The 27,961-nt window shown below is 44.0% G+C and overlaps 2 protein-coding genes across 5 annotated transcripts in view; both read right to left on the bottom strand.

The window, feature by feature from the left end:
* Positions 1-20: 20 nt before the first annotated feature.
* Positions 21-25,507, bottom strand: ENPP5 (ectonucleotide pyrophosphatase/phosphodiesterase family member 5). 3 transcript variants are annotated; one of them, XM_064448195.1, is made up of 4 exons: positions 25,421-25,507; positions 12,610-13,479; positions 8,090-8,266; positions 21-6,828 (listed from the first exon to the last, which is right to left on the bottom strand). In XM_064448195.1, the coding sequence occupies exons 2-4, from the start codon at positions 13,472-13,474 to the stop codon at positions 6,458-6,460; spliced, it is 1,413 nt and encodes a 470-aa protein (XP_064304265.1). In that variant the 5' UTR covers positions 13,475-13,479; positions 25,421-25,507; the 3' UTR covers positions 21-6,457. The 3 variants fall into 3 exon arrangements, with proteins under 3 accessions (XP_064304265.1, XP_064304264.1, XP_064304267.1); XM_064448194.1 differs by lacking the exon at positions 25,421-25,507 and adding an exon at positions 16,417-16,749; XM_064448197.1 differs by lacking the exon at positions 25,421-25,507 and adding an exon at positions 14,555-14,922.
* Positions 19,349-27,961, bottom strand: part of RCAN2 (regulator of calcineurin 2) — a 94,232-nt gene continuing 85,619 nt past the window's right edge. For both annotated transcript variants that reach the window (XM_064448201.1, XM_064448202.1), the window contains one exon: positions 19,349-26,416. In XM_064448201.1, coding sequence (XP_064304271.1) covers positions 26,256-26,416 — 161 coding nt within the window. In that variant the 3' untranslated portion in view covers positions 19,349-26,255. The remainder of the gene's footprint in view (positions 26,417-27,961) is intronic.

Raw genomic sequence — 27,961 nt, 5'->3', positions numbered from 1 at the left:
GTTCTGCTTCCCCCCCCCCCCCCCCCCCTTTTAAACTACTAGTCACTACTTACTGAGTAATGCTTTACTCTGGATTAATCTGAACTTGAAAGAGGCTCAGGCCCCTTGAAAAATCTATACTGTTACTGACAGCGCACTGGATTTTAGGCTCTTGATATAATAAAGCAATAACTGGACAGACACAGGAGTCACTTTTTCATCCTGCTGGAAGATTTAAAATAATTGGTTACAAGAGGTCAGGTTAGTGCGTAACTATGAAGTGAATGTTTTGCAGGGTAGAGCCTAGGCTTAGAGATGCTGTAAAAGGGAGGATGCTTGAATCCCTGCATTGGAGAGAGTTGATAGTTTCTTGTTATTTTGCTAACGAAGGCTGCCGTCCTCTGAGGGTGGCACCCTTGCCGGGAGGTGCTTTGCATCATCTGTATACAGAGAGGTTTGGCTCAACTGAGTTACCTTTCTCTTTCTGGCAGACCTGGTAAGACCGAACTGTACTGTCCTCTACCTGTCAGGAATTTTTTTTAGATGCTAAAACTGATCAGCACCATATATTCTTCACTATTCTTCCCTTCCTCCTCCTTCCCCCAAACAGTTGTCACACAGCGTGTGGCTGTGTGCTTTCCCTTCCTCTGTGCATCACCACTATAGGCCAGGTGTCAAGGTTACCACCAAGACTTCCATTACCAGAAATTTAAATGCTGACTGAAGTGCAGTGGCAGCGCTCTAATATGAAATATGGCTATTGTTACAGATGGGGAAATGGAGGTCTAAATGCATTTCTCCCTCTAGCTCCAGGTAGCCCCTTCTGATAAGAATTGCTACAGGCAACTGTGTTCCTATGAAACCAGAAAGGGAGTGGTGGTGTCCAGCAGAAATCCTTATTACCCTCTCCTCCTCCTCCCTCAGTCTAAGCAGTGCTATGGTGGGAAGGGTTTAAAGAGAAAGTTTAAGAAATAGGATAAACTATATTCCAGTTGCATCGCTAATTACTTTCAATTCCAAAGATGTGGTATGGCCTATAAAAGTGCCAAGTATTCTTCTGGGCACAATTCTTTGCTGCTGCTCTCCTTAGAGACAAAGTTGATATATTTAAAGATGATTCTTTGTAGAAGTGTTAGTGCCTTAAACATGATGAATTCTTTCTGCTACCCAATTACGGTTGGTATGAATTATTGCTTGTGAAAGTCAGTGGCTGATTTCCTTTTGAATACCTAATTTGAAACAAGAACATGACAAGCTGTGGCTTCCCCCTTCCTCTCAGCTGCGATAAAGGAGGTAACCTACAATAGTTTGTGGCAACATTCAATGACTTGCTAAATACACGCAACTCTGCAACGGCCATACAGGACATATTAATTTAGGGGAATGTTGTGGTTTAATTCCAGCCAGCAACTAAACACCACCCAGCTGCTCACTCACTCCCCACCACAGCAGGATGGGGAGAGAATGGGAAGAGTAAAAGTGAGAACACTTATGGGTTGAGATAAGAACAGTTTAGTAATTTAAATAAAATAATAATAAATTTTAATGGAGAGAAATAAAACTCAGGAAAAAAAGTGATGCAACCGCTCACCACCCACCAACTGATGCCCAGCCAGTCCCTGAGCTGTGATTGCTGCCTCCTGGCCAGCTCCCCCCAGCTTATACTGAGCACTATATCATATGATATGGAATACCCCCCTTTGGCCAGCTGGGGTCAGCTGTGCTGCCTGTGCTCCCTCCCAGCTGCTTCTGCCCCACCTCGCTGGCAGAGCTTGGGAAGCTGCAAAGTCCTTGACTTAGCATAAACACTGCTTAGCAACAACTCAAACATCAGTGTGTTATATTATTCTCCTGCCAAATCCAAACACAGCACTGTACCTGCTTCTGGGAAGAAAATTAACTCTATCCCAGCTGAAACCAGGACAGAGAAGTTCTTAACACTTAAACTAGCATTGAGGTTTAAAAGGGAACAGAAGTTTGTAACGCTACTTCCCAGCAGTACAGACTGATGTTTCATTATGTTGATGGCCTCTGTAAAGGAACTTCTAGCATTGGGTAGAGAAGGCTTAAAACACCCACTCCTCTGGGTTTCTATGCTTTTTGTCCATTAGCACCAAGGAAACAGCTTCAGAATTGAGCTGTTTTCAACTAAGGTTCAAAACACTTGTTTGAGGGAGAAGGTTAACTTGCTATAAATCAAAAAGAACGCACTGCCTATGAAAATAAACCAACATCATCAGGTACTTCCAAGGATCAGACCACAGGGACAGATCAGGCACAGGCATCGTACCACCTTTTATTGCAAAAAACAGCAAGTAAGATTTGTTAATTTAGTATGATTCAGATTAGGATTTCCTTATGGAAAAGCCATCCTGCAGTACTGCAGAACACACTACTGAATTCATCCTTTTCACGTGCTTGCAACAATTTTTGCAGTCTAACATCTAATAAATGCTTACGTTACCTTTACTGTAGCACAGACATGCCACTTCTTGAAAGGTATGTGCAGCAGCACAGTAGGTATGGCCAAGACAGCAGCCATGGCCATTATTTAAGCAGGGAAAATTCACAAGTCAGTCTGCTATGTTTGTGTTTTACAAAACAGCAGGCTCAACAGCTGCACCTTTGTCATTCTTCCCACACACGGCTCAAGACTGTGCTGTTCCACACTTCTGAAAAGTCACGCTTCGCAACCCTTCATCTCATAACAGGCATTTTTGCATGCTTTTTGTTTTTTTTTTGAGACCACATTTATTGTAAACGGCATTACTGCAGCTCTTTACCAAGACAGTCTGGAAGATTTTTTTGATAAAAGAAACTTTATTACCATTGTTGGTAACTGATAGCTGTTACCTCCATATACGATAGCAAGGTGGGAAACGAGGTCTTCATCTAAGAAGTTTGGCCTAAAATTCTTAAGTTCTATCACACTTCCAGGTATTTTTAATGAAGGCGTACACAGTGCAAAGTACAAGAAATATGTGGGATACATATGAGTTAAGCCCATTCCCCCCCAAGCCATCCCCCCACAATTCAAGTTTTTTTCCAGAAGTGGTTTTAGAGGAAGCAAGCACTCAGTGCTTCATAGCACTGTAGCAAAGATGTGTTTCAAATTCAACATTTCCAAACAGGAAGAAAGAAGGAAAAAAGTTTAACACCTCAAAGTACACTTCACAGGTCGATAACAAAAGACAAAATCATGCAAGCTTCTCGGTTTCCAAGCTTAAGTTACAAGTCATACAGAGTGTACTCAAATCCCCTTTCCAATAAACATGTTTGTACATCGTAAAAAGTATCATATACACAGCAACCAAATGCCACATCCTCCCCAACCAAAAAGGTAGTCTGAAAAAAATCTCACATCAGAGAAAAAGTTGATACTTTTCTCCATTGGCATCATATGTGCTTTCAATTTCATTAAATATACACCCAGCAGCTTAAACCAGTGGTTAACACTGGCTAGGCAACTACCCTAACAAGGCAACTACCCAAGAGGTACCTGCAAATACACCTAAGCAATAAAGAAAACACATTTAAACCTAAACTGAAATACCCAAATGCTGAATGATTCCCTTCAGTTTTCTACCAAGTTTCATTTCACCCCCCTCAAATACAGGCCGTACGGTGCAATACAGAACAATGACGTGGAGAAGAACTCTCACGTTCATGTTCCCCATCTATTTTGAATATTACTGTTCCACAACCGTTTGTTAGGGGAAACCTACTGCTCTCCCCTTGTTGCATGTTAGGGCAGGTAAGCCTAAGTCCCAGGATGACTGAACAAAACTGCCCAGCTCTGCCCTCTCCTTAAAAGCAAGGGTCACTTTGGCTGATGATAGAACTACACCTGTCACAATTGAAGAAGTGGGAGTTTAATGAACACCTCTGAGATTACAATCCAGTGATTTTTACACCTGCCATAAGCACTGCTATGAAATTACTGCAGTAAAATGAATTTGTCTTAAAACAGCATGTTCCAAAGTGAGAGTGTGTAACTGAAGTAGCTCCAGCTGAAGATTACAGCATCTCCAATTTTCACTGTTACTCCCTTACCCAAGCCTGTTGACCTTTCTTTAAACACACACTGCATTTGTGCTACAATTTGGTTTTAAGTTGCAAATAAGCAAGAAAAGGTGGACTCAGTGCATCAGTTTGCAATCTGCCATCCACTTCCGGGAAGGTAACTAGGGCAATTATTAGTAACAATTTAGAGGTTCAGGTTTTCTACTTGGACTTCCCCAGCCTCTCTGGAAACTACCATGAACATCAATACTGCGTTCATCCTTCAGCTTGATAAACCCGTGAAGCATTCAGTTTTAGCTGGTGTCAGCAAATTAAACTTAAGACACACCTAATGGTCAGCTCCAAGAACCAGCTTTACGGTGTCATGCAGAGCTACCCTGCAAGTTTTCCTTCCGTGTTTTCTTAAGAAAATGACAACATAGGAAAACAATTCAGTACACAGAGTAACAGTAGAACTGCGGCGATGAGTCAGTTATGTACATATCCCCCAAATTAAAGGGCTGTCCTCCAACACACCTGCTAGTTTCCTGTCTTCCTAAAGCTACTAGTACAGCTAGACTTTCAGCATACACCTTGAAGTAGAATATTTCATTGCCTTCCCTCTCAAGCATTCACTGCACCTCACTGTGGTCTCTGGAAACCTTCCACATCTGTTTGCAAGACAGTTTAATGCTAAGCAAGTGTCCCTGACACCAGGGAGGAATCCAACAGATAACTTCTGATGCAGTGCGGGCCAGAGAGTTCATGACACGGCACTCGAGAGTCATCACTGAGGCAGCAAGAAGTAAGCGCCCTTCTGAACTCGCCTAGATGTCATTCATTAAGTCTGGAATTAAGTTTAGCAAAACGAGTTTTGAACTTCAGCTAGTCAGCTTGTTGCAGCTCCCAACTGCAGCATTAGACTGTTAGTCACACCATTAGTCTGACAGAGCACATCCAAGGCCAAGATGTTCCCATCTTTGCCCTCTGCTGGGTGCTGTGGATAAAGCAATAAATTGCACTTAGAAATACCAGACTGAGGATTTGTGTGAATTTTGAAAGAGTTTCTTTCTTCTTCAGCCATTGTACTCAGAAACAAAGTGCAGAAAAAGACTAACTCGCACAGGGAGGGAGAAAAAAAACAGACACAGCTTTTAAACAAGTCTGACAACTAGAGAACTTTTCTCACTTCATACCATGTTTTTCATACAAACCTTAGTCAGCAGCTTCTCACACACCATTTAAGAGAGCTCATCAAAAAACCCACAATAGCAAGGTTTATTGCCACACACAAAAGAATCAGAATAATATATAGTTTTGTTGACTCAAAAGAAATAACTTTCCCTGATAGAGACTTTCCTCTGGAAGAACAAACTCCAGTCTTAAAATTTTTTTCATATTAAAGTGTGCTTTTTCAGATTTAAGAGTATATATGGCTTAAAATTTATACTCTATTCTTTAAACTGTGTGTCTAATCCTACTCACCAAATTCTAAGGTCCACCCAGACATATCAGATAAAACACAAGACAGCAAGACAAGCTCACGCCTGAGAAGAGTCTCCAGTAACAGATCTGATGTGACACAGAGCGACAAGCTTGACAGCACTCTGAAACCAGCTTGTACATGTATGTTCCTTAACTGATGCATCTGCCTTATTCTGAAAGAACCCTTTGTCACAGGATAAAGGACTCCATTTGGATATATAGGTGGTGTGCTTGTACGTGTCTTTAAACTGCCAGCCGTACAGAATTCCTAGAAAATTTAGTCCAGTATACAGGAAACAGTAGAAAAAGACCTACATTTACCTAAAATTTACCTACATTTAAAAAAAAAAAAGTAGTTTAATGCTGATTGCTAAAGACAATACCACCTGGATGCATATTTTGGGGCTACAATTAACACAGGTGTTCAAAGAAATATGCCTAACTCTGAACTTGTAACAGCACTGTGTGACCTAGCTTAACAATAATGTTGTTTTCTGCAGGATTTAATCCACTAAGCTTAATGGTGATCCATGCAAAAGCTTCCTTGAGCAGGGAAGAAAAAAAACCCAAAGAAATGTAGTAACATTCAGCGACTTATTAGAATTTAAGATACTATCAAAACCTCTTAAAGAAAAAAAAGAAGTGGGGTGGGCAAATAAATCACCGTGGAACAGCCTGTGAAGTGCACCTCAGTTGGTATAATTTCCCTAAAAGTAGCTCAGAATCAGGTGTTCAAGGTCTACTGTCACTACATGTCTACACACAGATACAGCTTTCCACCTTTACCTCGAGTATTTTCAACCCCTGAAAGATGCAGTGGTTGTAGGGTGAAACAGAAACATGCTCCTTCTCTGCACACCTGGTATGTACATACTCCAGTGTACCATGGGATCAGCATCCATTGCCTTTTATTCCACATATTTATGCTGATCCTCTATTAATTTTAATTTTGTATAAGCTTATTTTAAGTATCAAATAGTACCAAGTGTTATTAATCTTGCAACAGTGGCTGGGCAGCTTCAGTACGTTGCATTTGCATGGTATTTGCTTGGGTGAGGATAAAATGCTTAACAAATACTGCAATAAAAACCATAACAAGAAAGCTGCCCAGAAAGACTCCTATAATGGTAGCATAGGTGTCTGCTCCAAAGGCTACAGGAACTTCTTCAGCAAGCATATCTTTCACAGCGTTGAACGAACCATTGTTTGGCAGCGGGTTAATACCAAGTAGATGGCACAATAAGGGGTACAAGTCTGTAGCATTCATGAATCCTTTGGTGGCATTCTTCCTGAAAGCAGGCCCAACTGCCAAAAGAATTGGATGCATTTCTGGTAAGATGTTGTCATATCCATGATTACCAACTAGAAACAAAAGACAGATATAGGTCAATATTCTGAAGTTGCAAAACAAGCACTGAAGCTTTTGCTAGAATTAGCATAAAGCAGAAGGGGAACGGCCATAATTTATTCCTGCAGAGGTTTAGAAGAATCATTTTGACCACCAGCACAAATGTCTCCTAGCAAATACCAAGTCTCAAAACTACAAAGAGAAGATGCCTCAAAAAAAAACAGAATGGAGAGCACTATTTAAAAAAAAGAAAATAATAAAAAAGGGTAAGCTCACATGGCAGTAACAGCGCTGTCAATGGCACGCTATGCCACATCCAAGCTTCCTCGTAGAGAATATATGTAGAGGCAGACTATCTGTTTGACTCCTAGTAGCAGAGAGAACTTAAGCTCTGACTGCTCTGACATTTTGTCCAGTTTTGTGCGCTATCTACTCTGAACAAGTGAGTATACACGCACAAAAAGCTGCTCTCACCAGCTATCAACAACTGAAAAACTTGTTAACTCTTGCAGGTAACACTCTTCAGCTTCACAAACAGCAGCAAAGTTTGAAAGTATTTTCAATTAAGAAACATAAGAACTGGCCACATGACACCAATTTTCTTTCTCCTAGCTAACCAAAAGTTACAGTTTACTGTCTCCATTCTACCTATAATAAATCTCAAAACACCAAGGTGAGGAACGTAAAAGTGTGTGTGTGTGGGTTCCTCCAAATCACCTGGAATGAATCTTATCCTATAAGGCAAATGAAAATTACTGGTCTACTGTAACACAATATTCCAAGACTCTTTCTAGCAATAGAACAAGGTTACTGTAAGTGCAGGCATCCACACAAACCGAGGACTTTCAGAAAGTGTTTTTGTATCTCCAACCCAGCCCTTCTCCAGTAAATAAATAGCACATGATAAAACAGCGCTATTCACCCTCTATTCAGCAAGTTCACTTACAACATTTTCTTTTATTCTCTCAGGAAGTGCTTGTCAGTTGGCTAGATCTTGCAAGAAAACCTCAAGTATGTGGCCACTAAAATACGTGAATGATCTTATCTCACTAAGTTAAACTTTCAGTAAGTTGAGCTCCCCTGCCCTAATGGTAGGGTGCTTCCCATCCCATCAGGAAAAAAAAAATTATAAATGCTACACATTTAGCTTCAGAGTTTTCCCTCCCAGTCTTAGGGAAAAAAAAACCAAACCTGGTTGAGATTAGGAGAGCAAGTACCACATAAGGTCTCTGACTAGGAAGACATAGCAAAACACTGTAAAGGCAGAATACTTACATTGAAAACCTTCAGACTTATTAAATACAATTTCCCATCCTTTATCGGCCACTGCTAAGATTGGCTGAATTTTATTGTTGTGTTTGTAATGTAATCTATCTGGAATCTGCTCCTTTTTATACACAGTCATGTTGGGATGAGCATTGGCCAAAGCTTCGTATACTTCATCCAGTTTGCCTTCAAACAAACAAAAGAAACAAAAGACAACTTAAACATCCCAATATGATTACTGAACTCATCAGTAGTTTAGATACAACTGAAAGAAGAGGGCAAAAATGCATGTCCCCAAAAGCTAAGAAGTTACTGTGAGAAATCCAGAGCGTCATTCGCAGTAAGATGTGAACGGGCTGCATTAAAAGGAGTGTGGCCAGCAGGTCAGAGAGGTTATCCTCTCCCTCTACTCTGCACTAGTGAGACCACATTTGGAGTGCTGTGTCCAGTTTTGGGCCCCTCAGTTCAAGGAGGACAGGGAACTGCTGGAGCAAGTCCCGCAGCGAGCTACCAAGATGAGCATCCAAGGGACTAGAGCATCTCCCTCATGAGGAAAGGCTGAGAGACTTGGGTTTGTTCAGCCTAGAGAAGACTGAGGGGGGATTTATCAATACCTATAAATATCTAAAAGGTGTTTGTCAGGATGATGAGACTGGACTCTCTTCAGTGGTGCCCAACGACAGGACAAGGGGCGATGGGCACAAGCTGGAACACAGGAAGTTCCACCTGAACATGAGACCAAACCCCTTCCCTGTGCAGGTGCCAGAGCAGTGGCACAGGCTGCCCAGGGAGGCTGTGGGGTCCCTTCCCTGGAGACATTCACATCCTGCCTGGACGTGGTCCTGTGCCCCTGCTCTGGGTGTGCCTGCTCAAGCAGGGGGGTTGGACGAGATGTTCTCCAGAGGTGCCTTCCAACCCCTGCCATTCTGTGAAGATCACACCTGGCATCAGACTTCACGGCCTATTCCTAAGCAGGAAGTGCCTCACTAATTTTAGGAAACTCACTCATTTCACAGTTATCAGAACGTAAGCTTCTCATAAGAATGAGTTAGAAAGCATTCAGTGAAGTCTCATGGAAAAGAAACCAGCTCCTCCTAGCTCCATGCAAAGCCTGAAAGCAAGAAGATAGCTCCTAAACCTGTTTATGCAGTAATGTGCGCATTAAGGCCTTATTCTGTCTTTCCCCCAGCTGGCTGTGATGACAAGTGATGATTTTTATTTATTTTAAAGCAGTTTATTTGTTAGTTGCTTTCCTTTAACAGGCCAAAGAGAGCAGCCACTTTGTTTCTTGGCATCTCTGAAAACTTGCTTCTCTCCTACCAGATGCTCCAATAAACAGCTACATATTTGACCTCATTTGATTCCCAGTTTTGATCGTCTGCCATTTTGATGACAAGTTTAGCAACAAACCAGCTACTCTTTCTAAATTGGCTATGCACCACGTAATGTCATAGTATTAGCAATTAATTCCCTAGGGATAAACAAAACTAGCTTGCGTTAATCTTGCGTTATCTTGCAACCGAAGCCCTCAGGTCACAGTCCAGATGCCACCAACACAGTGGGAGCTGCACAAAGACTGCAGAGCCTAAGCAGGGGACAAGCGTGTGAAGGGACAGGTTGGACTGGCAGAGGCAGGTGGCACTTTTGCTCTAGAACTGTCAGCCACTCTGTGTATTCAGCAGCAGCTACCAGCACTACCTATTCCTTTGTGCTCTTAGCGTCTACTTCTTTCCTTTCCCTGGTCGTCTACTGCATAGTCAGCATAAAACCTCAAGAGCTATACTAATGCTACCAAATAAATAGGTGCTTTCCACCCCCAGTTTTTTATTTGCTTATTTCCAGATTCTGAGCTTTTCTTTCCAGTAAAAGTCACTGAACAGCCAGAAAGCAGTTGGACAAGGTGGAACACCAGCGCACAGAAAGGAGGAACTAGGACACACAGACAGGAACACAAAAGCACAGATTCCTACTGAGGGTTATACAGAATATATAACAGACTTCTGTTATATACCAAATAACCCAGCTCCATGACTTATTTAAGTACTTTGTGCTACACACATGCACGATTCAGTCGGACAGCTGAGTTCACAGCTGGTTTCTGCAGGCCAGTTTCAGCGCTACAAGGTCTAAAGCACGGTTGGAAGATGTTAACAGTTTCTTTGTGGCCAGTGCTGCTGGTTTTAGCAAATAAGTGAGATATAAGCACATCCTGTCATTTTGCCTTATCGTTTCTCGCTAGTTCTGCCTTCACAGCTAGCTGTACATCCTGCAGTGGGTGTTCCTGCAAGCGAGCTCTTCTCTGACTGTCCGTCCCAAGGAACAATCACCTTGATGACCACAAGGACAAGCGCTTAGTTGATCCGAAACACCGCCTGAAGTAAACCAAGGTAAAATATGGTCTACCATTTACAGCATGTGTACAGTTTTGAATATACCTCAGGAAAAAAAAGTTTGGGTGGTGGTGCCCAATGTCTTTAAAGAAACTGTCTTCATTTTCCCCCTCAGTTCCTAGATCCAGTATAGAGATTCTGGAGGAAAACTGGAAATGGATTAATGTATAATGTTTCTTATCTCAAATTGGCATCAAAAAAAGAATCACTAAACTTAAGAAACACAATAAAGGTCAAGATGAGACAGCAAAGGATGAGATATGATAGTTACAGCAACAAGAAAAGGGACTCCAGTCTAGCATCTCTAGGACTATATTAGTAACAAAATTAATTTTGTTATGCTACTGTTCTGTATGGAAAACAGGGAGAAGAAGCCCCAAGTACAAAAAACTATGATTTGACACTAAATTAATTATTTGAATTAATATATTATAATTAATGTATTTATATTAAATGCAAGAAAAAGGCCAGCATCACCAACTGTGCTGCAGGTACCATCTTTGTGAACATCTGATTAGTTCCACACACACTAACACACTAGCATGGCTAAATCCATCTCTTGGGAAAGAAAAATGCAACCAAACAGTTACACTAGCAGAAACCACTGCATTTTTAAGCATTCAGAATTTTTCTCAGTGTCTCACTAAGTTTTACCATCCCCTTGGTTTAAGCAAGACAAATGGAAAAACTGTTGAAGAATCACTCTTATGTACTTAAGTATATATTATTTCATAGCTAAACTGAGAACAAAGCTCATTGTTTTATAAGAAAACTTACAGCTGGTACCACAGAAGGAAGGAACTTTAGCTGTGCTCAAAACTAATCCTTGTTTATTGGTAGCACAATAAATACCCAAACTTCTGGGCAAACCCAAATCCAAGCTATTTCTGAAATCCATTGAAATGACTTTTTTACAATTCTGTTTTCTAATTGCTGCAGATATATTCTTTCTTTTCAGCATTTAGCAGGCAGGAAAATCAGGCTATGCATCTTCACATTCTCATTTACTGCATCAGGGATGTTTCAGCACTGAAGTTTTACTTTTACAACTCCTTTATTTAGTAATGAGAACATCCTGGTCAACCCCGTTTGTCTCCATTGGGACAGAGCTTCCAAACTCAGCTCTTATATCACCGCTGAGAGAAACAGTGCCCAGCTACAAGCACCTGAGCGTGCGCGGGCAGCAAATCTCAGTTTGGACTTACTAACATTTTAGTCTGGAGTATTCTTCAAACTAAGAATTACAAGAGACATTTGTTTACACATTTAAAAGGTACTCAAGTCTGCAAAATATCCTCCCTGCTGGGGCATTAAATACAGTGTGCTATCCATCAGTGATGCAAATGTTACAGAAACCTTAAAAACCACCTTTTCAGCAGGCCACCTTAAAACTCAACTTCCAAATCAGCACCCCTGCCCACACAAAAACTTTCCAGGTTAATGCATTTGCACCAAATAATTATAGCTTTTGATCATCAAAATAAAGAGCAGCACCTCTACATCAGTGACACTGAACACACACCTGACACTTAAGCAATCCTTCAATGACTGCAACCAGACTTCAGATTTCAATTCCAACAGTATTCTCACCCATCATTATCACAATACAAACGGTATGAACATAACTGGCTGGCTGTCCTGTGTGATGGGGGGAAAAAAACCTAACGTGAACTACAATAGCTGGCTGCTAATCAAACAGCCAGCACAGGCTTTCTTTTTGTCAAAGGTTTCCATCTGGATTCAGTTTACCGTTTAAGTTAGAAATCTAATTCTTCCGCTACAGCTTTAGCATCTTGGCAAAAGGCAAGACATGTAACATTCGGTCGTTACCTATCTAGAACACCAGTCATCCTTGATAATGCCGTTAGATTATCTTACTTCTCGTAAGGACTAAAAGATGTTTGGCAATATTAGTCAACAACAGACCAATTTGCTCACTTTTCATTTTAGAAAGTTAATCCAGGCCTTTGACAGAACTAGCAAAAAGAACTAAGAAGTGAACCTGCAAGTACGCCTTGTTAAAGGCTGGTGTCCTACGGGCATCAGCGCTGCTACCACCACTTCAGTTAAGGAACAAAATCTATAAAGTTTCAATACCTAAGTATTTTCTTCAGAGAATTTTAATACTACAGCTCCTACCTTCTTTTGGCAAAATAGCTACTGCAGGAGAATGGTCAATGACTTTATAGAGCTCTCTGTTCACGTACTGATCAAGCTCAATGAGCCTTTCCGAGGAGGACTGCGACATTCCGTGATCACTTGTGATTATGACATTTATCACATCCCACAGCTTCGCTTTCTTCAGTTCAGACATAAGATATCCCAGCTTTTTGTCAATATCACTAATTATCGGTCCCATAAGTGGGTTTTCAGGACCCAGAATATGGCCCATCTCATCAGGCTGTTCCCAATATAGGAGACCAAAGTTTATGGGTTCTTCTGATGAAAACCAGTCAATAAGCCTAGCAACTCTGTCTTCAAAGGAAACAGATTCATTGTAGGGCATATAATATGTAGGAAGGACTCCATGGATTTTCACATCTGTTCCAGGCCACATAGCTGCTCCGGTTTTATGTCCTTCCCCCTGGTTTGTTACCCATATTGGGCTGGCTTCTTCCCAGAACTTGGAGTTATGGATATCCATTTTGTTCAGAGAGAAAGTTTCATTCAGAATAGGATCATACATCTCGTTAGCAACTACACCGTGGCTTTCTGCATAGAGACCAGTCACCATTGTATAATGATTAGGATAAGTTTTCGTTATAAACACGTTAGTGACCTGTTTGACATGAACACCATTCTCCATGACATAGTGAAAATTGGGAGTTGAGACTTTATAGATGTAATCCCATCGAAATCCATCAAAAGATACTAGCAACACTCTGGGCTGGGCTGGCTGGAGAGACAATGCCCGTGGAAGAAATAGTAAGAAAATTGCCAGGACTTTCCAGTAACAGTTCATGGCTATTCTGGAAGGTATTCGTCCCCTCTTCTGAGGACACATGGTATCTGTTGAGCAGAGACAGAAGATTTGTTTGCGTTAACCTGTTTGTCAAAATCATAAGTTAGCTTTAAGAATGAGTAGCTAAAATATTCCTTATGTATTTATACAGCGTGCCTTACTAACACTGAGCACTCCAAGCACAGGAACGAGCCCTTTTACTTATCGGTTATATTGATATCCCAATTTCAGAGATGGGAAATGAGACACTGCAATTTGTTGCATGAAACACAGTTTGCCAAGAAACTTCTTTATCCAGCACCACTACCCAACCGCTTCCTTTCTTCTTCCTGCTTCCAATACACAGGAACTCCTGCCCTTGCAGTGTGCCAAGTTTTCAAGTATTTTCTGTACTCAAAGTTGTAAGAAACTATCCTACGAGAAAGCTTCTGCTTGCTAAGAGTTAAACAGAGGCAGTTCTCACCTTGAGAATAACAACGTCCGTCTCCACCCGAACTTTATAACCCTCATTAAAATCTCCAGATCATCACTTCTCTTCCACGCAAGTGTGGCACAGACACACTAGTGTCACGTGGCAGAGCAATGGATGGGAGCGGGAAGTACACACTGAACGGGAGGACTCTGCGCCTGCACAGCTCCCATCAGGGAGGGGGACCAGCGAGAAACCTACAAAGGTTTTTAGAGTTTTGAGGGTGTTTTTTTTTCCTCATTTAATTAAAACAAAAGATTTTTTCCTTAAACCTAGAAGCTGTGATGCAGCTTCTCAGCCCCGACACTTGGTATGGGATTACTGCATGTGCCAAGTAAAATTTCTAGTGGAGAAACTAGCAAATAAACTTTGGATTTCAGATACAGCAGTGTATCCATTAAAATGTTTGGTGCTTAAAAAAAGGTGTCAGATCAAGTGTTAGACAAGGAGCAGGAACATCAGTTTCCCAACATTTTATCACAGCTTCCCCACATAACGGAGCTCTTACTGCTCAACTAATTCTGATGCCTACTACCAAAGGTCACCTGCAGTGTACAGACAGCTTTACAAACAAGAACGTATACAAGTCACACAAGTCAGCATGCAGTTTAAGTTAGAACTTAAGTTCTAATTTAAGGTTAGCTAGAGCTCACCACTTAGGTCTCCAAGTGGATTGGAAAGAGGTGGTTGAAAGGTTCAGTGGTACTGTTGTGAGCCACCAGAAATATTCCATCTTTCAAGCGAGCACCATCTATCCTTTCCAGTCACATGCCACTGCTAACCGAGTGCCAGCAGCCAAGACACAGAAATATTATGCAAATCCCGTCCACGAACTGCATGAGGTGGTGACCACTACACACTGTACCCTAAAGCATCTGTTCCCTAGATAAACATTCAGCACTAATTGTGATCATACAACTCAAGGATATTGACTATCCCTAGCTATGAATGGCATTCCTTATTTAATAGCATGACATAAGATGACACATAATTTCATGTTGTATTGGGTTGTACTCCCCTGCCCCAGTTTCCCTCTGCCCTTCCCAAACACTTTCTTGTTCAAAACTCAGTTATTTAACTCGAAGTAAGATCCCTGTAAGAACCCTCACACAGAATTTCCCTATCTGTAACTGACCTAAATTTTTATGCTAATATTACCCACTTCTTGCCCAACAGCACCATTTAACCGCAAGATCAGATACTGTTCAAGTCGAACCTGCACAAGGACTGTACTGATACTCCACACAGTTCCTGCCAGGTTCCCATTTTTGAGCCATTCCTGGGAACAAGTCTCTACTGAAATTCAGCTGGGAAACAGTGATTGGATGACCAATAAATCCATATTAATATCCAGAGGACATAAATATCCTAGTTATTATTAAAAAGTTACAGCATTACAAGCATCTGAATACCGCTGCAACGATGGAATAGGGTTTGTCATCTTGGTAGAACACAAGATACCTTCCACGGGAAATTTTCCCACTCCAATTGCCCAGCTAAATCTCTCATATATATATATATTTACACTGGAAAACAGCACAGGCACTGTTGACTTGCAGGTAGTCAAATGTTACACCAAACTTGCATGTCTCCCAAAATCAAAACCGAGGCCTAGAGTCCTGCTCAGAATGAACCGACACTTCACAGAGGCATAATTCCTCTTTCAGCAAACACCGCAGAACCACTCGCTTTCACCCAGTGTGGGATTTCTTTCAGCTGAATTTCAAGGAAGAAAGGGAGAACCCGCTGTTGTGCCCATGCACACCCCCTCTGCCAAATTAAGCCCATGGCTGAGTTGTACATTCCCTTTCTGGGGACTGACAAGTATGAATTCAAGTCCTCTCGGGTGAAACCAGGTTTTTACTTCTGAATTTTACACAGTTAATGATGTCAACACCACCCGTAATTGCACATCTTTAATAAATAGTGGGGTTTCTCCATGGCCTTCTTATACTGGTCTTCACTGGATACATCCTGAGCACATCCAGTGACCCCGGGCTCTCCAGAAACCCGGCATCCCCAAGCACGGCTCTGGGGTCCAGCAAGGGCTCTGGTGGGACGAAGGCACCCGGCTGCCCCGGGGCAGGGAGCTGCCAGACAGACCGACAGACAAACAAATGCCTAGGGACCCGCTCGGCAGCCAGAGAGGCGCGGCACACAGACGAACGGCCAGGGCAGGCCGGCGTTGCCCCGCGCCGCAGCCGCCAACCGCGGGCGGCCGCCTCTGCGAGAGCTTCACCTCACCCCGAGAGGCCAGCCACGCGAAACGCTACCGCGCTCCCACGGGCGACAGCCCACCTCGACACCCACGGCAGCCCGCACCGGGGCCCGCTCGGGCCTAACGAACCGCCCCACCCACCCCCGCAGCCCTCGGGCTGCCGCGGATCCCGCCGCCACCCCGGGAGGGCCGAGAGCGAGGCCCCGGGGGGGGGTGTCCTTCAGCCCGGCCCGGCGGGGCGGGGGGTTGTGTGTGTGTCCCTCAGCCCGGCCCCGGGAGCCGCGGCCCAGCCGTTACCTGCCGGCGGCCCCGGAGCGCAGGCGGAGCGCCACCCCCGCAGCTCCCGCCCGCCCCGCCGCGAGCGGCAGCGGCGCAGTCAGTCAGCGCTGGATAACGGTCACGGCGCCGCGAGGGACGGGCGGGAGGAGCCGCCTCAGGCCGCCGGTGCCGGGCGCGGCGTACGCAGGCTGCGAGCGGCCGTTCGCGCTTCTCCGGTGCCCCCGAGCCGGGCCCGTGAGAGGTGGCAGGGCCGGGCGGGGCGTTTCTCCCGCTTCGAGGGGCGCAGGGGTTGAGCGCGGCGGGAGCGGGGCCGGCCCGGCGGCTGTGCGGTCTGAGGGCGAGCTGTGAGGGTGTCGCTGCGTGTCACGGGGTTGCTTTAAGCAGGCAAGAAATAGGGCCCAGGCTGGGCTTAGCTGTGCTTCGGCCTGAGTGGCAAGGCAAGGAGCAAAGTTCACTTTCCAGATATGGAATCATAGAATAGAATCATAAAATCGTTAAAGTTGGGAAGAGCTCTAAGATCATCAAGTCCAACCATCAGGCCAACACCCCCAGGCCTCCTAAACCGTGCCCCAAAGTGCGACGTCTACATGTTTTCCCAACACCTCCAGGGATGGTGACTCCACCACCTCTCTGGGCAGCCGCTTCCAGTGCCTGACCACTCTGTCAGTAAAGAAATGTTTCCTAATATCCAATCTAAACCTCACCTGGCACAATTTGAGGCTGTTTCCTCTCATCCTATCACTAGTAACTTTGGAGACCAACACCCACCTCACTACAGCCTCCTTTCAGGCAGCTGCAGAGAGCGAGAAGGGCTCCCCTCAGCCTCCTCTCCTCCAGGCTAAACCCCCCCAGCCCCCTCAGCCGCCCCGCAGCACACTTGTGCTCCAGACCCTGCCCCAGCCCCGCTGCCCTTCTCTGGACACGCTCCAGCCCCTCAAGGCCCTTCTTGTCCCGAGGGGCCCAAACCTGAGCCCAGCACTCGAGGTGGGGCCTCCCCAGGGCCGAGCACAGGGGCCCCATCCCTGCCCGGCTCCTGCTGGCCACACCAGTGCTGACACAGCCCGGGGGCTGGTGGCCTCCTTGGCCAGCCGGGCACTGCTGGCTCATGCCCAGCCGGCTGTCAGCCAGCACCCCCAGGGCCTTCTCCGCCGGGCGCTTCCCAGCCCCTCTGCCCCAGGCCTGGGGCGTTGCCTGGGGTTGGTGTGACCCACGGGCAGGGCCCGGCACTGGGCCTTGTTACACCTCATACAGCTGGCCTCGGCCCATCGATCCAGCCTGTCCAGGTCCCTCTGCAGATCCCTCCTACCCTCGAGCAGATCGACACTTCCATCCAGCTCGGTGTCATCTGCAAACTTCTTGAGGGTGGACTCAATCCCATCGTCCAGATCAATGCTAAAGATATTAAATAGAACTGGCCCCAAAACTGAGCCCTGGGGAACCCCGCTCGTGACCAGCCACTAGCTGGATTTAGCTCCGTTCACCACAACTCTCTGGGCTCAGCCATCCAGCCAGATTTTTACCCAATGAAGAGTGCTGCTTCAGTATAAAAAAAAAAAAATAATGCATTTTGAGTCAGGTGTTTTTCAATCTCCCTTTTTTCCCTCCTTTTGTGTTCTGAGGCTTTTAATTTTCTATGTTTGCTCGGGCAGGTAATGACATTTCCCCATATTGTGATGTTCAACACCCATAGCTGTGCCCTGGAATGAGGAGGAAGATCAGTTTACCCCTCCCCATCTCACTATAAACTGAACCTCTGAGGGGGACAGAAGTCGAGCTGGGTTTCCGACCTTGACTAGTTGAGGATCTGTGCTACACAGAGGTCCAAAGCCCACGCCTTGTGTATGTACATAAACCTGACCCCCCTTTGGGGCCATGTAGATAACCTTTATACTTTCACAGGTGCATAGGAACATGCTATTTATTAATCACTTTATAGCTGGCACTGCCTAACTTATGTGTCCTTCTGGTGCAAACAAGCGTTACAATGTAAAGAAAACATAACTTGTGGGTTTGGGATCTTTTGGGTTTTTTTTTCCCCCTAATCCATACAGGATGAACCTGCTTTCATGTTGATGGCAGCCTACAGGAGGCTTCACATCTCTGACATAGTACATTGTTACATATAACCCGTGTACAGGCTGTAATCCAGGTAGGATTCTCTCTCCCTCCCCTCCTTTTTGTCTGAAGTTACACCTTGGCTTCACGAGCTTGAGATCCCTGAGCTGGCCAGGCTCGTGCAGCGAGGGACTCGCCCAAGCCAGGGGCAGCAGCAAAGTCTGGTCATCATACTGAAATTTTTGAAGCAAGAGTGATGCCTTCCTCCCCCTCATCCCGGCTCTAATTATTATAGTGGGGGACAAGGATTTTTAAATTGTTTTCTTAATGTCTTTTTTTTCCCCCTTTAATTACTGTTGTTCTGTTAGAGATATGAGACTGAGACTAGTACAAAACTGGAAATACACATTGCTGCTGATTGGCAGAAGTTGAGTGGATGTGGCTTTTGTACACAGGAAACTGAACTAGACCACACCTGTAGCATCAAGTTCCTCATCTCGTTCCTGCCAGCGACCCACACCAGAAGCTTTGGAGAAAGGGGTAAAAAGCTATTATAAAATTGCACCTCTGTGTATTGAAATCTCTAGTTGGGTGTCCTTCAACAGCAACGTGCTGCCTCCCGCTAACTGTTACTCTCATCAGCTAGGAAAAATAATACTCAACATTTACTGTTGGCTCGACTTTCATTTTGGCCTCCCGTCACTCAGATCGAGAGGTCTGGGGAACTACGGTAGCGCTTCTGCAGTGGCTGGAATTAGTCACTAGAGGGTACAGCAGTATATGGATTTAAGGCGCTGTTCTGAATAGCTGGAAATGAGAGTAACTGTCTTGGATGTAAGAAATGGCTCAGCTGCTTAAAACTGTTACAAAATGAAAACAAAGCATGGACAAGGAGTTCGCTAATTCCACCAAAATGTTTAATACCATAATAGATTTTCACTGAAGTACAGAGCTAATGTGAATATTTGTACAAAATATGTGGTTAAAAATAGTATTGATTTATAATATATACAGATATGTCACATCTGTGTCAGAAATGCAGACACTTGAATGAAAACATGAGTAATGGTTTTAAACCTACAACAACATACATGAAATATTTCTGCAGCTACTCACAGTAGGACAACTTGCCAAATCGACACTTAAGGATCTGTCAGTCGTTACGGATGGTGTTTCTTTCAGACATTTCTGAACAAGAACTCTGCTCTAAAATGGATTCAAAACATTTGCCTTCATTGACCGAATAGTGAAGAGAGCACATCTGTTTGACACGAATGTAGACACAACTTTCTCGTACTAGATAAATAATCAATTACAATAATTTGTTAAAACAAGGCTGATGTTCTGGTGTATAATAAGAGAGAAGTTTAATCCTTCTTGCTGGGTGCTCTTACTCAGGTGAGCGAGGAAGCCCCCGACTCAGGGACAGCAAATGGGCCCTTCGTAACACAGCTCTCATTTACATGCATTTAAATCCTGAAGTCTGTCTTAAGGTCCTGAATATCTGCGTTTTTCATTAACTTTGAGGCTGCTCACAATTCACAGCTTTCCCAGCCTTACTCCAGCAAAAATGTCACCAATAGCCCTGGATTCTAGGCTTTGTAGCTGCTGCATCAGTACACAATCCTACATTAAAAGAATCCATGGATGACTCTTACTGCAGCCCCAGAAGCTCTGTGTAGTGATGGAACAGATTGACAAAAGGGGAGGGGCGAATTAAGGTGCTTTTTTCATGCTTTTTGAGCATCTCTGCAATGGAAGCATTCGGGGCTCTTCCCTTCCACAGGGCATGCTGCTGCTGTTCTACCTCTAACCTCCAAGTCAAAGCAAACATAGTCCACACTTCAACTAGGCATGTGGGAAAGAGCTTTGACAACACTTCCTCCCTTGTAATTTTCCCCCTGAATGCTGGAAAAGTATCTCCTTTTAAGAGGAGCCTAGAATATCTGAAAGCCACTGTACTCCCCGCAGAAGATGTGCTAAAAGAGGGTTGGGTTTGGTTTTTTTCTGGTATAGTTATTCAAGAGCATTGCACGAGGATGAGTATAAGCAAAGGTCTGTCTGGGACTTGAATCCATACCTGGTTTTGCTTTTTGGTAAAACAGAACTAAATATGATTTCTTGGGGCAGAGGGGAATCAAAGAAATGCAGAAGTCTTAAATTCATACTCACATGTGACAGAAAGTCAGAAGTGGCTAAGTGTTTAGTGGTCAAATGCTTAGCACTAAAGAAGGAACAAGAATAAATTTAGTAAAGATTCTTTAGCGGAGGCAATCTGAATGCACTCTATTCAGGATATCCGTAATGACCTACTTAAATCCCCTCTTGTTCCAGCTCCCCAGACCTGTGACAGGCATTGCCTTCACTTCAAGCAAGCTGGCCCGGAAAGCCTGTCTGTAACACCACCAGGCCAACTACAGGTTTCATCACGGGGCAGTAAAATACCAAAGGACCAACCCCTGTGAGTTGCTGAATCCATTTTAAGAAGCTGGACAGATCATCAGGGAGCAAGGTGGTAACTACAGACCCAGCTGCAGAGCTGGAGTCTGCTCTGCACTCTCCAAAATGTCCTTCTTAAATCACCACCACAAACTGAGGCTGCACAAGGAACAGCAATAGCCAGACTGTCAGTAACAAAGTATGGAGAGCTTCGGCTGCAGGGAACGAAGGTAGGAGCCATGCAAGCCTCGGGCTCTTCCTGCAGCCGTGAGAAATGCTCTTAACTTGTATCGTGCAGGGTTAGCTTGCACATTATCACCTGCACCCACAAATACCCAGTATAAATAAATAAATACTGCCTATCTGTGCATGCCAGTTAAGCGTGTACCAAGGTTACACGCGTACAGTCGTGTCCTCCGTCAGAGTCCAGTGTGGGATCCGCGGGGCCCAGAGCTCCCCACCATCCACCACGGACGCCTTGCAGCTTATTTCCAGGTGCTGCAGCAAGTGCCAAGGAAGACGGAAGAGCCACAGTCGGCGTGTAGGTAATGCGACATCTCAGTCCAGTCGGGTCAGATGAAGAACCTTATGCGGGTGGGGAAAGCTCCTTCGTGGCTCAACACTGGAGAATAAAGCAGGCCTCCTCTAGTGCATTTTACTGCTAAAGTACTCCGTAAGAAGATGACAGTTACTACTTTTTCTAATAAGAACACAGATGTTAAGGCCTGTTTTTTGAAAAGGAATTGGTGAGCTCGGAGCTTACATTTCCAATGAGACTTCTTAAGTGGATCTAATTTTCAGAATCATAAATGATCATCTTTGGGGAAACAGAGTCTTTTATGCCAGGCACCCAGAAAAAAAATATTTCCAAATGCAGATCTGATATAAGAATTTCACAAGACAGTTAATGGGCAAACTCCTCTCCTGGTTCCTAATCCTTTTCAAGATCCAAACCGATGCAAGAGATTACAAAAAATTACGTTTCAATTTTGTAACAACTAATGTTACTAGAACTCTTTCCCCAGCCCGGATGGCAGCTGGATGCCATGTTCCCTATTCAAGCCCTCATGCCCGCTCTATTTACCCTCTGTTATAAAAGCGCAGTAAGAGCCACGTCCGCTGTCGGGGAGGTGCTTTTGCTCACCAAGGATTGCGCTGCCACCTTTTTTTCGCTTACACCTAGCCAAATCCACGGCAAACCATTGCGAGTTCACATGACTCCGAAATTGCAGCAGTTTAAAATGGAAGATGGCATATCCTGCTAATACGAGGGCTGTTTTTCCTCCCTAATTTCTACTGGAACAGAGTCTGGCCTATGTCACACATTTAAGCGTTTTCAGTTCTACCGGTTAAGAGAGGAGTGGTATATACCACATGAGTCTGCTTAGGAATATATTTTAACTCTTTAAATGTTGCTTTTCAAAATGCCAATGCAAGCAGAACACAAAAATATTGTTTGCCATATTTATTTTTTAAACTAAGCTCTGAATTATACAAGTGTAAAAGTGATTAATTAGCCAATAGCTTTTTAATACTCCTATAAAATATGACTAAATAGAATATTTCAAAAGTATGTACAATATAATGGAAATGCGAACGTGAACTGTCACAGTGCTCAGACGTACCACTGTAACCAAGTCTTGCGAGATGGTTCAGTCCATTACTCTGCACAAAGAACAGTCCTTTTTGCAGAAAGCTTTTTTACTGTCTCTGAATGGGAAGGAGGGGGGAAAAAGACCAAAATAAACACAAGCCACCCCTCCCACGCAACTTAGGATCAAATAAATGTCAAGCAATTTATCCACGGGGCACGTTTTTATAGTATAAAGCACTTCACAATAACTATGTCTGCAGTCTCATGTCTAAGGAAGGGATGCTCTTGCCATGTTTCCTTGCTGAAAACAAAGTGTACTCGAGCGTGTATGTGTGTGTCAGGAAGGGGGGAGGTTGTACTACCTTGTCTTAATTACAAATATCAAGGCCACAGAAATTCTTTGTTCACAAAAACCACAGATTCCAAAATACTCTTTCTCCATGCGCTGTAAGTGTTTTCATGCTTTTAACCGTGCTTAGGAAGTCATTAAAATTTCAATTTTGTATCTGAGGAGGTCAGAAAAGACAAGCAGGTAGTGGGCACCAGAAACAGCAACTGCACTCCCCCAGTTTCCTTCCTTAACTTCCAACCCGCAGCAGGAGCAAGGTCCACCCAACAGAGGGGCCTAGGGCATTGCTGCCAGCCGCTCCCCCGGGCTCCTGCTTTGGAAGGGAAATGAAAGGGATGTCGCCTACGTCACTGTGCACCAGAAGCTGGAATGTAACACAGAGAGTTCAAATTCTTATTTGTAGTATTACGACATGAGAAAATCTACTTCGCCCTGTGGAAAGTGCCAGACGGAGGGAGAGAGCTCACAAAAGAAAATTCCTGCTGAAGTAAGCAGGGGCTCCGTCCGCGAATTACTGAATTAAACAGGACAGCTACTCGTCCAGATGGTCAGCATTTTTTGAAAGAAGCCTTCTGTGCCAGGCGAGGACCAGCCTTTAGCAAAATACCATGTTCTCCCAAGAGTCACAAATACTCTTACTTTTATGATAAGGATGTTATTCCGTAACACCTGAAACGTTTTTCTCTGATGACCATTATTTTATTAGATCAAGGTGATACATAAGCTTTGACCTGAGTTAAAATGGGCTTCTTAGAGTTTTCAGGTTTGTGACTGTGTTTCTATTTCTGTGCTTTAACCAATGAGCTGTGCTCCACTCCCTCCTGGGTAGTACTACATAGTTTTACAAAGACAAAGAGTAGTCATTGAATGGGGCCTGTTCTTAAATCTGTCTGAAAATGCACTTTGAGGAAAGAACGTTTAAGATCCAATGCTTTAATCTGCAGTATAGTTTTACATCGCCTGAGGCCCAAGTCCACAGTTCAGAACCAAGTCTCTCCAAAGTCTGAGTACATGGAGACAAGGACTAGATTCAGCCTCCAACACTTTTGCATGTAAAAAAAAATCCAGAGTATCAGCTTTGGAGATGGGTCTGATTGCTTACACCACTTGAGGATGTGGCCAGTAATTTCTTCCTTACAGCATATATCAACAAAAAACCTGATGCGTTTAATCTTACTCTCCCTGTTTACACAGGTCTAAAACCCTCAGACGCTGGTGTTCTGTATGTTCTCAAGAAGGACAATGTTACTTCTGAAATATAATGGTGGCCTGTGACCGTGTTTTCAACAGGAAGATCAGGTTACAGTGCTAGGGCAGTGAGTGACTATTTATTTATTTAAACCAATTCTAAATCCATCACTGAAAAAATAATTGAAGTGAAACCTCTAAGGAGTTATTTTAAGACAACTTTACACAGGTATCATGAGGATACTAAAGCCCCATTTTTTTGTTCAGTCTCTGCTCTATTTAATGTGCTCTATTAGCATAACACACACGAGACAATGTCCATAATGCAGTAACAAGTATCACATTATAGATAGATGCTAAGTAAAGCACTACATCTCACCAGGAGCATTAGGGGGCTGCAGTGGTCAGAGAATGAGCTACACGAGAATGGTAATTCCTCGTTCTTAGAACGTCCTCACCGTGGATATTGAGGACGGCACCTCCTGTCTTCACCGACAAAGCCACGTGCTGTTCTTCCTGAGGTACTGCAGAGCCGATAACCCAGACAGGGGGACTTGACTGCGGAAGCTTGGAGTCTCACCGCTAATTAAGGGTGGAACGGAACCCTCCCTCAGAAACCAGATCATTAGGTTTTATGACAAAAATCTTGATTACAGAACCTAAGCTGACTTTTCAGATCCCAGAATGAGCTTCTGAGAGGTATTTACTTATTTAGCTTGTAAAGGGTTTTAAACCGTGGCATCTCGCTGTGCCATTTTATAGTCCCTTTTGGGAGTACAGCTGCAGCTAATTAGCTTAAAAATCCCACCGTATCTTACACATATGCTCAGTTTTCTGCAGTATTAATTTCAGTGGAACTACTCATGTGCATAAATTAAGCGCATGCTTAAATATATGCAAAATCTGAGCTCAAATGTCTAGAAAATATGTTCTCAAAATGACAAGTACGCGTTAAAAAAAATCATCATTGGAAGGTCTGCCAGACAGGGAATCCAGTGTCTGTCTGCTGTCAGCCATGATGACAACACAGAACAAGTTTTGTAACCCAGTATACACTGCAAGTGAAAGAAGCATGCAGGACAGAGTGAAAAAGGGGGATTCAGTTGCATGCAGTCTAATTTCAAGTGTGTAATTATGGTCCTGTTTTCTTTGGCCTAAAAAAAGAGGAAAAAAGTAACAAAACACCAGCTAACCTCTCCTCACCTCCACAAACCCAAACTGCATACAGCTCAAAAAGGGCTTTAAAACACAGGAAGTGGGGAGGGAAAAGGTCTGAATATTAGGGATGTACGAGTAATTACTAACAGTTTCAGGGCTATTCAACACACCACTAGGAAAGCATTCAGCCTGTATCATTACTAGAAGTTACAGCTATGACAGAGAGCAATGAATCCCACCTTAAATGCGCAGTCAGTCAGCTTCTCTTTCTTCCTCAAACTTGGAGGGAAGGACCGCTCATACCTTTATGGAAGATAAAATTACAACCCCTATTGATATTCTGGCTCCTTCCTCCTCAGAGAGAAGGACAGGAAGACACCAGACCCTCCAGCAAGCTGCTGCCTCTCCCTTCAGCCTGATGGGCTGTCTCACATCCCCGCCACCAGTAAGGACCAGCATATTCTACAGCTGTTGGTGGAAGAGGGTGTTTTTCCTCTGTTTCTAAAAATGTTGCAAAGATAGTATCCCTTACAGAAAATTCCAGGATGGTGAAAAGGCCACCAAGCTGCTAGGAGATTAAAAACAACACACACGCCCCCCCCTTAATTGGGGTGGGGGACAGAACCCAACAGGGAAAAGATTAAGGTCTGCTGGGGAACTGAGGAGGGGCAGAGGAGCAGCTGCTTGATGAAGGGCGCTAGCAAGTATTCTGGGAGTTTGAGTATCAGCCTGATATCGGCCCAACTGCCCACCCTGAACGATCTCTCTGTTAGCGGTGTTTCAGCATGCAAATTATAGCTGTGAAAAAATCCTCAGACTGAAACCCTCCCTTGTTTCTTCAGTTTTGTTTTGTCCTTTCCAGAAAAAAATCTATCAGTTGGTGTGCGATATGGTTACATATACAAAGAACTTTTTCCTAGCCCTTTTATTACATAGGCTTGATTACTGTGAAGGGATTTCAATGAGTTTAAAGTCCTGGTACTCAAAAGGCAATGGCTGCCTTTCAACAAAACAAAGCAAACAGAAGACAAGAGCTGTGCTGGAGGAGAGAAGCGCTGCTTCTGCCGGAGAGGCTCAGTTAGATACAGGAGGTGGCAGACCAGGGCGCCGAGTTTGAATGATTTTTGGCTTTGGAGAATTCTTTGGGTCCTCGTCTTCTTCCATGTCACTGTCGCAGACATGCACTACCACACTGGGAGTGGACTCTGTTCCTGCGTGCAGCTCGTATTTCTCTCCTGGAAGCAGAGAAATAGAGTTAGATCGAAAGACGACAGACTGAGTAGCAGTGTGGACCCTGGCACTCTCGGACTGCAGAATTCTCCTGCACCTGGACGGGGCAGATGGAGTGTGTGCTGCTCCTAAACATAGGTGAGGGCAAGCATGGATAGACTGTATCAGCTGGCAGCACAGATTGTGGGGATCCTGCCCTGGGCAGCAGAGATCATCAGTCTGTAAGGCTTAATACAGTACCTTGGTGTCTGTAATGGTGTTTTGCACCGATATTAGCAGCCAATAGCACTGAGAAAAAAAAATATATGAAGCGGAGAGAAAATACAGAAGTTCCTGGTTAAGAAGAGGGACTGAAATCCAACCTGTCAAATATTTGGTCTGAAGTCATGTCACACCTGTTGGGTTCAGGCTACTCTTTTTTGTTATTGTTGTTTTCTTTCAGTCTAGCATGGCTCAGTCCCATTTAAAGTCCGCTAGGTTATGCAACTTGTTGCCTTCAGACAGGCATCAACACTTGGATGAATCGCTCCAGAAATAAAAAAATACATAGATCTACTCTAGATGGATTTTGGGATTCAAGGCTCTTTAGCTGGGGCTGTAACAAATTCTATCTCTACAGATGAGATTACAGAGTACAGTCCACAAGCGATCACTAGCAAACTAAACACTTAAACAGTACATTAGATTTCCTAACTATGTACATTCCTTATTTAAGTCTCCTCCCAGTACTCCTGCGAGGAAGATGCATATGGCTTAGGTGGTTGCCTGCGAGAGTCCACAGGCAAACAAAGGAAGATCAGAATCAGACCTAGGACTTCCAGTCCTGCATCCAGCTTGCTGGCACTTCGTGTGTTTTGGATTACACACAGGATATGAGTAGGTATTGGTTATTAAATTGCAAGGAATTAGTTTAAGACTGTAAAGAAAAAAAAGTCCCAAGGGTGACATTTCTGACAGGATGACTTGGTCCTTCAGAAGTGACAAACACCCATTAGCAGCACTAAAAACTAGAAGCCATTCCAGATAACGCACTACCCCCCTTTGGAGTATTTGTCATCACTCTCATCTCCAAGACCCACAAGCTGCAGCTAAATTCAAACAGGCTCACAGTGACCACATGCATACCCGATAGCTTGGATTTTTTTTCATAAGACTGCTCCAAAACCACTGCATATTGCCTGCAAAATATTCTGAGATGACAAAGGTGAGGTCCCAATATACCTGCTGACCTGTGGTTGTGGGGTAGCAGCTCCTAAATGCCATCACAGGCAGAACCCGGCAGTGCCAGGTGTTGTATGACGACAGTGAAATGGCAGTCCCTACCTCAAAGCACTTGTGGTTTGCTCCTGTTCTAATCTGGGTTTTTGTTTATTCACAACTTTATGGCAGAGTAATTCACATGAGGAAGGGGTTGCAGGTTTGGCCCTGCATTAGCACACGCAGTTCTGGGACTGTCATCACATGCTGCCTGTGCTGACAAATTCTTGGTCCAGATAAGACTGGGTGGCCTAGGGCTAGAGGACATGCTGCATTTTTGCTTAAAAAATAGG

Source organism: Phalacrocorax carbo, chromosome 3 (assembly GCF_963921805.1).
Source record: "Phalacrocorax carbo chromosome 3, bPhaCar2.1, whole genome shotgun sequence".
In the NCBI taxonomy this organism is placed as follows: domain Eukaryota; kingdom Metazoa; phylum Chordata; class Aves; order Suliformes; family Phalacrocoracidae; genus Phalacrocorax; species Phalacrocorax carbo.
Note: the sequence above shows the minus strand (reverse complement) of the source record. Positions and strands in the feature narration are given on the sequence as shown.

Excerpts from the sequence above, each read along its gene's own strand:
- ENPP5 (XM_064448195.1), bottom strand. The coding sequence starts at position 13,474 with ATGTGTCCTCAGAAGAGGGGACGAATACCTTCCAGAATAGCCATGAAC. Across the intron at positions 8,267-12,609 it reads AGCTATTTTGCCAAAAGAAG|GCAAACTGGATGAAGTATAC; the intron begins GTAGGAGCTGTA and ends GTTTGTTTGAAG. Across the intron at positions 6,829-8,089 it reads TAAGTCTGAAGGTTTTCAAT|TTGGTAATCATGGATATGAC; the intron begins GTAAGTATTCTG and ends TTTTGTTTCTAG.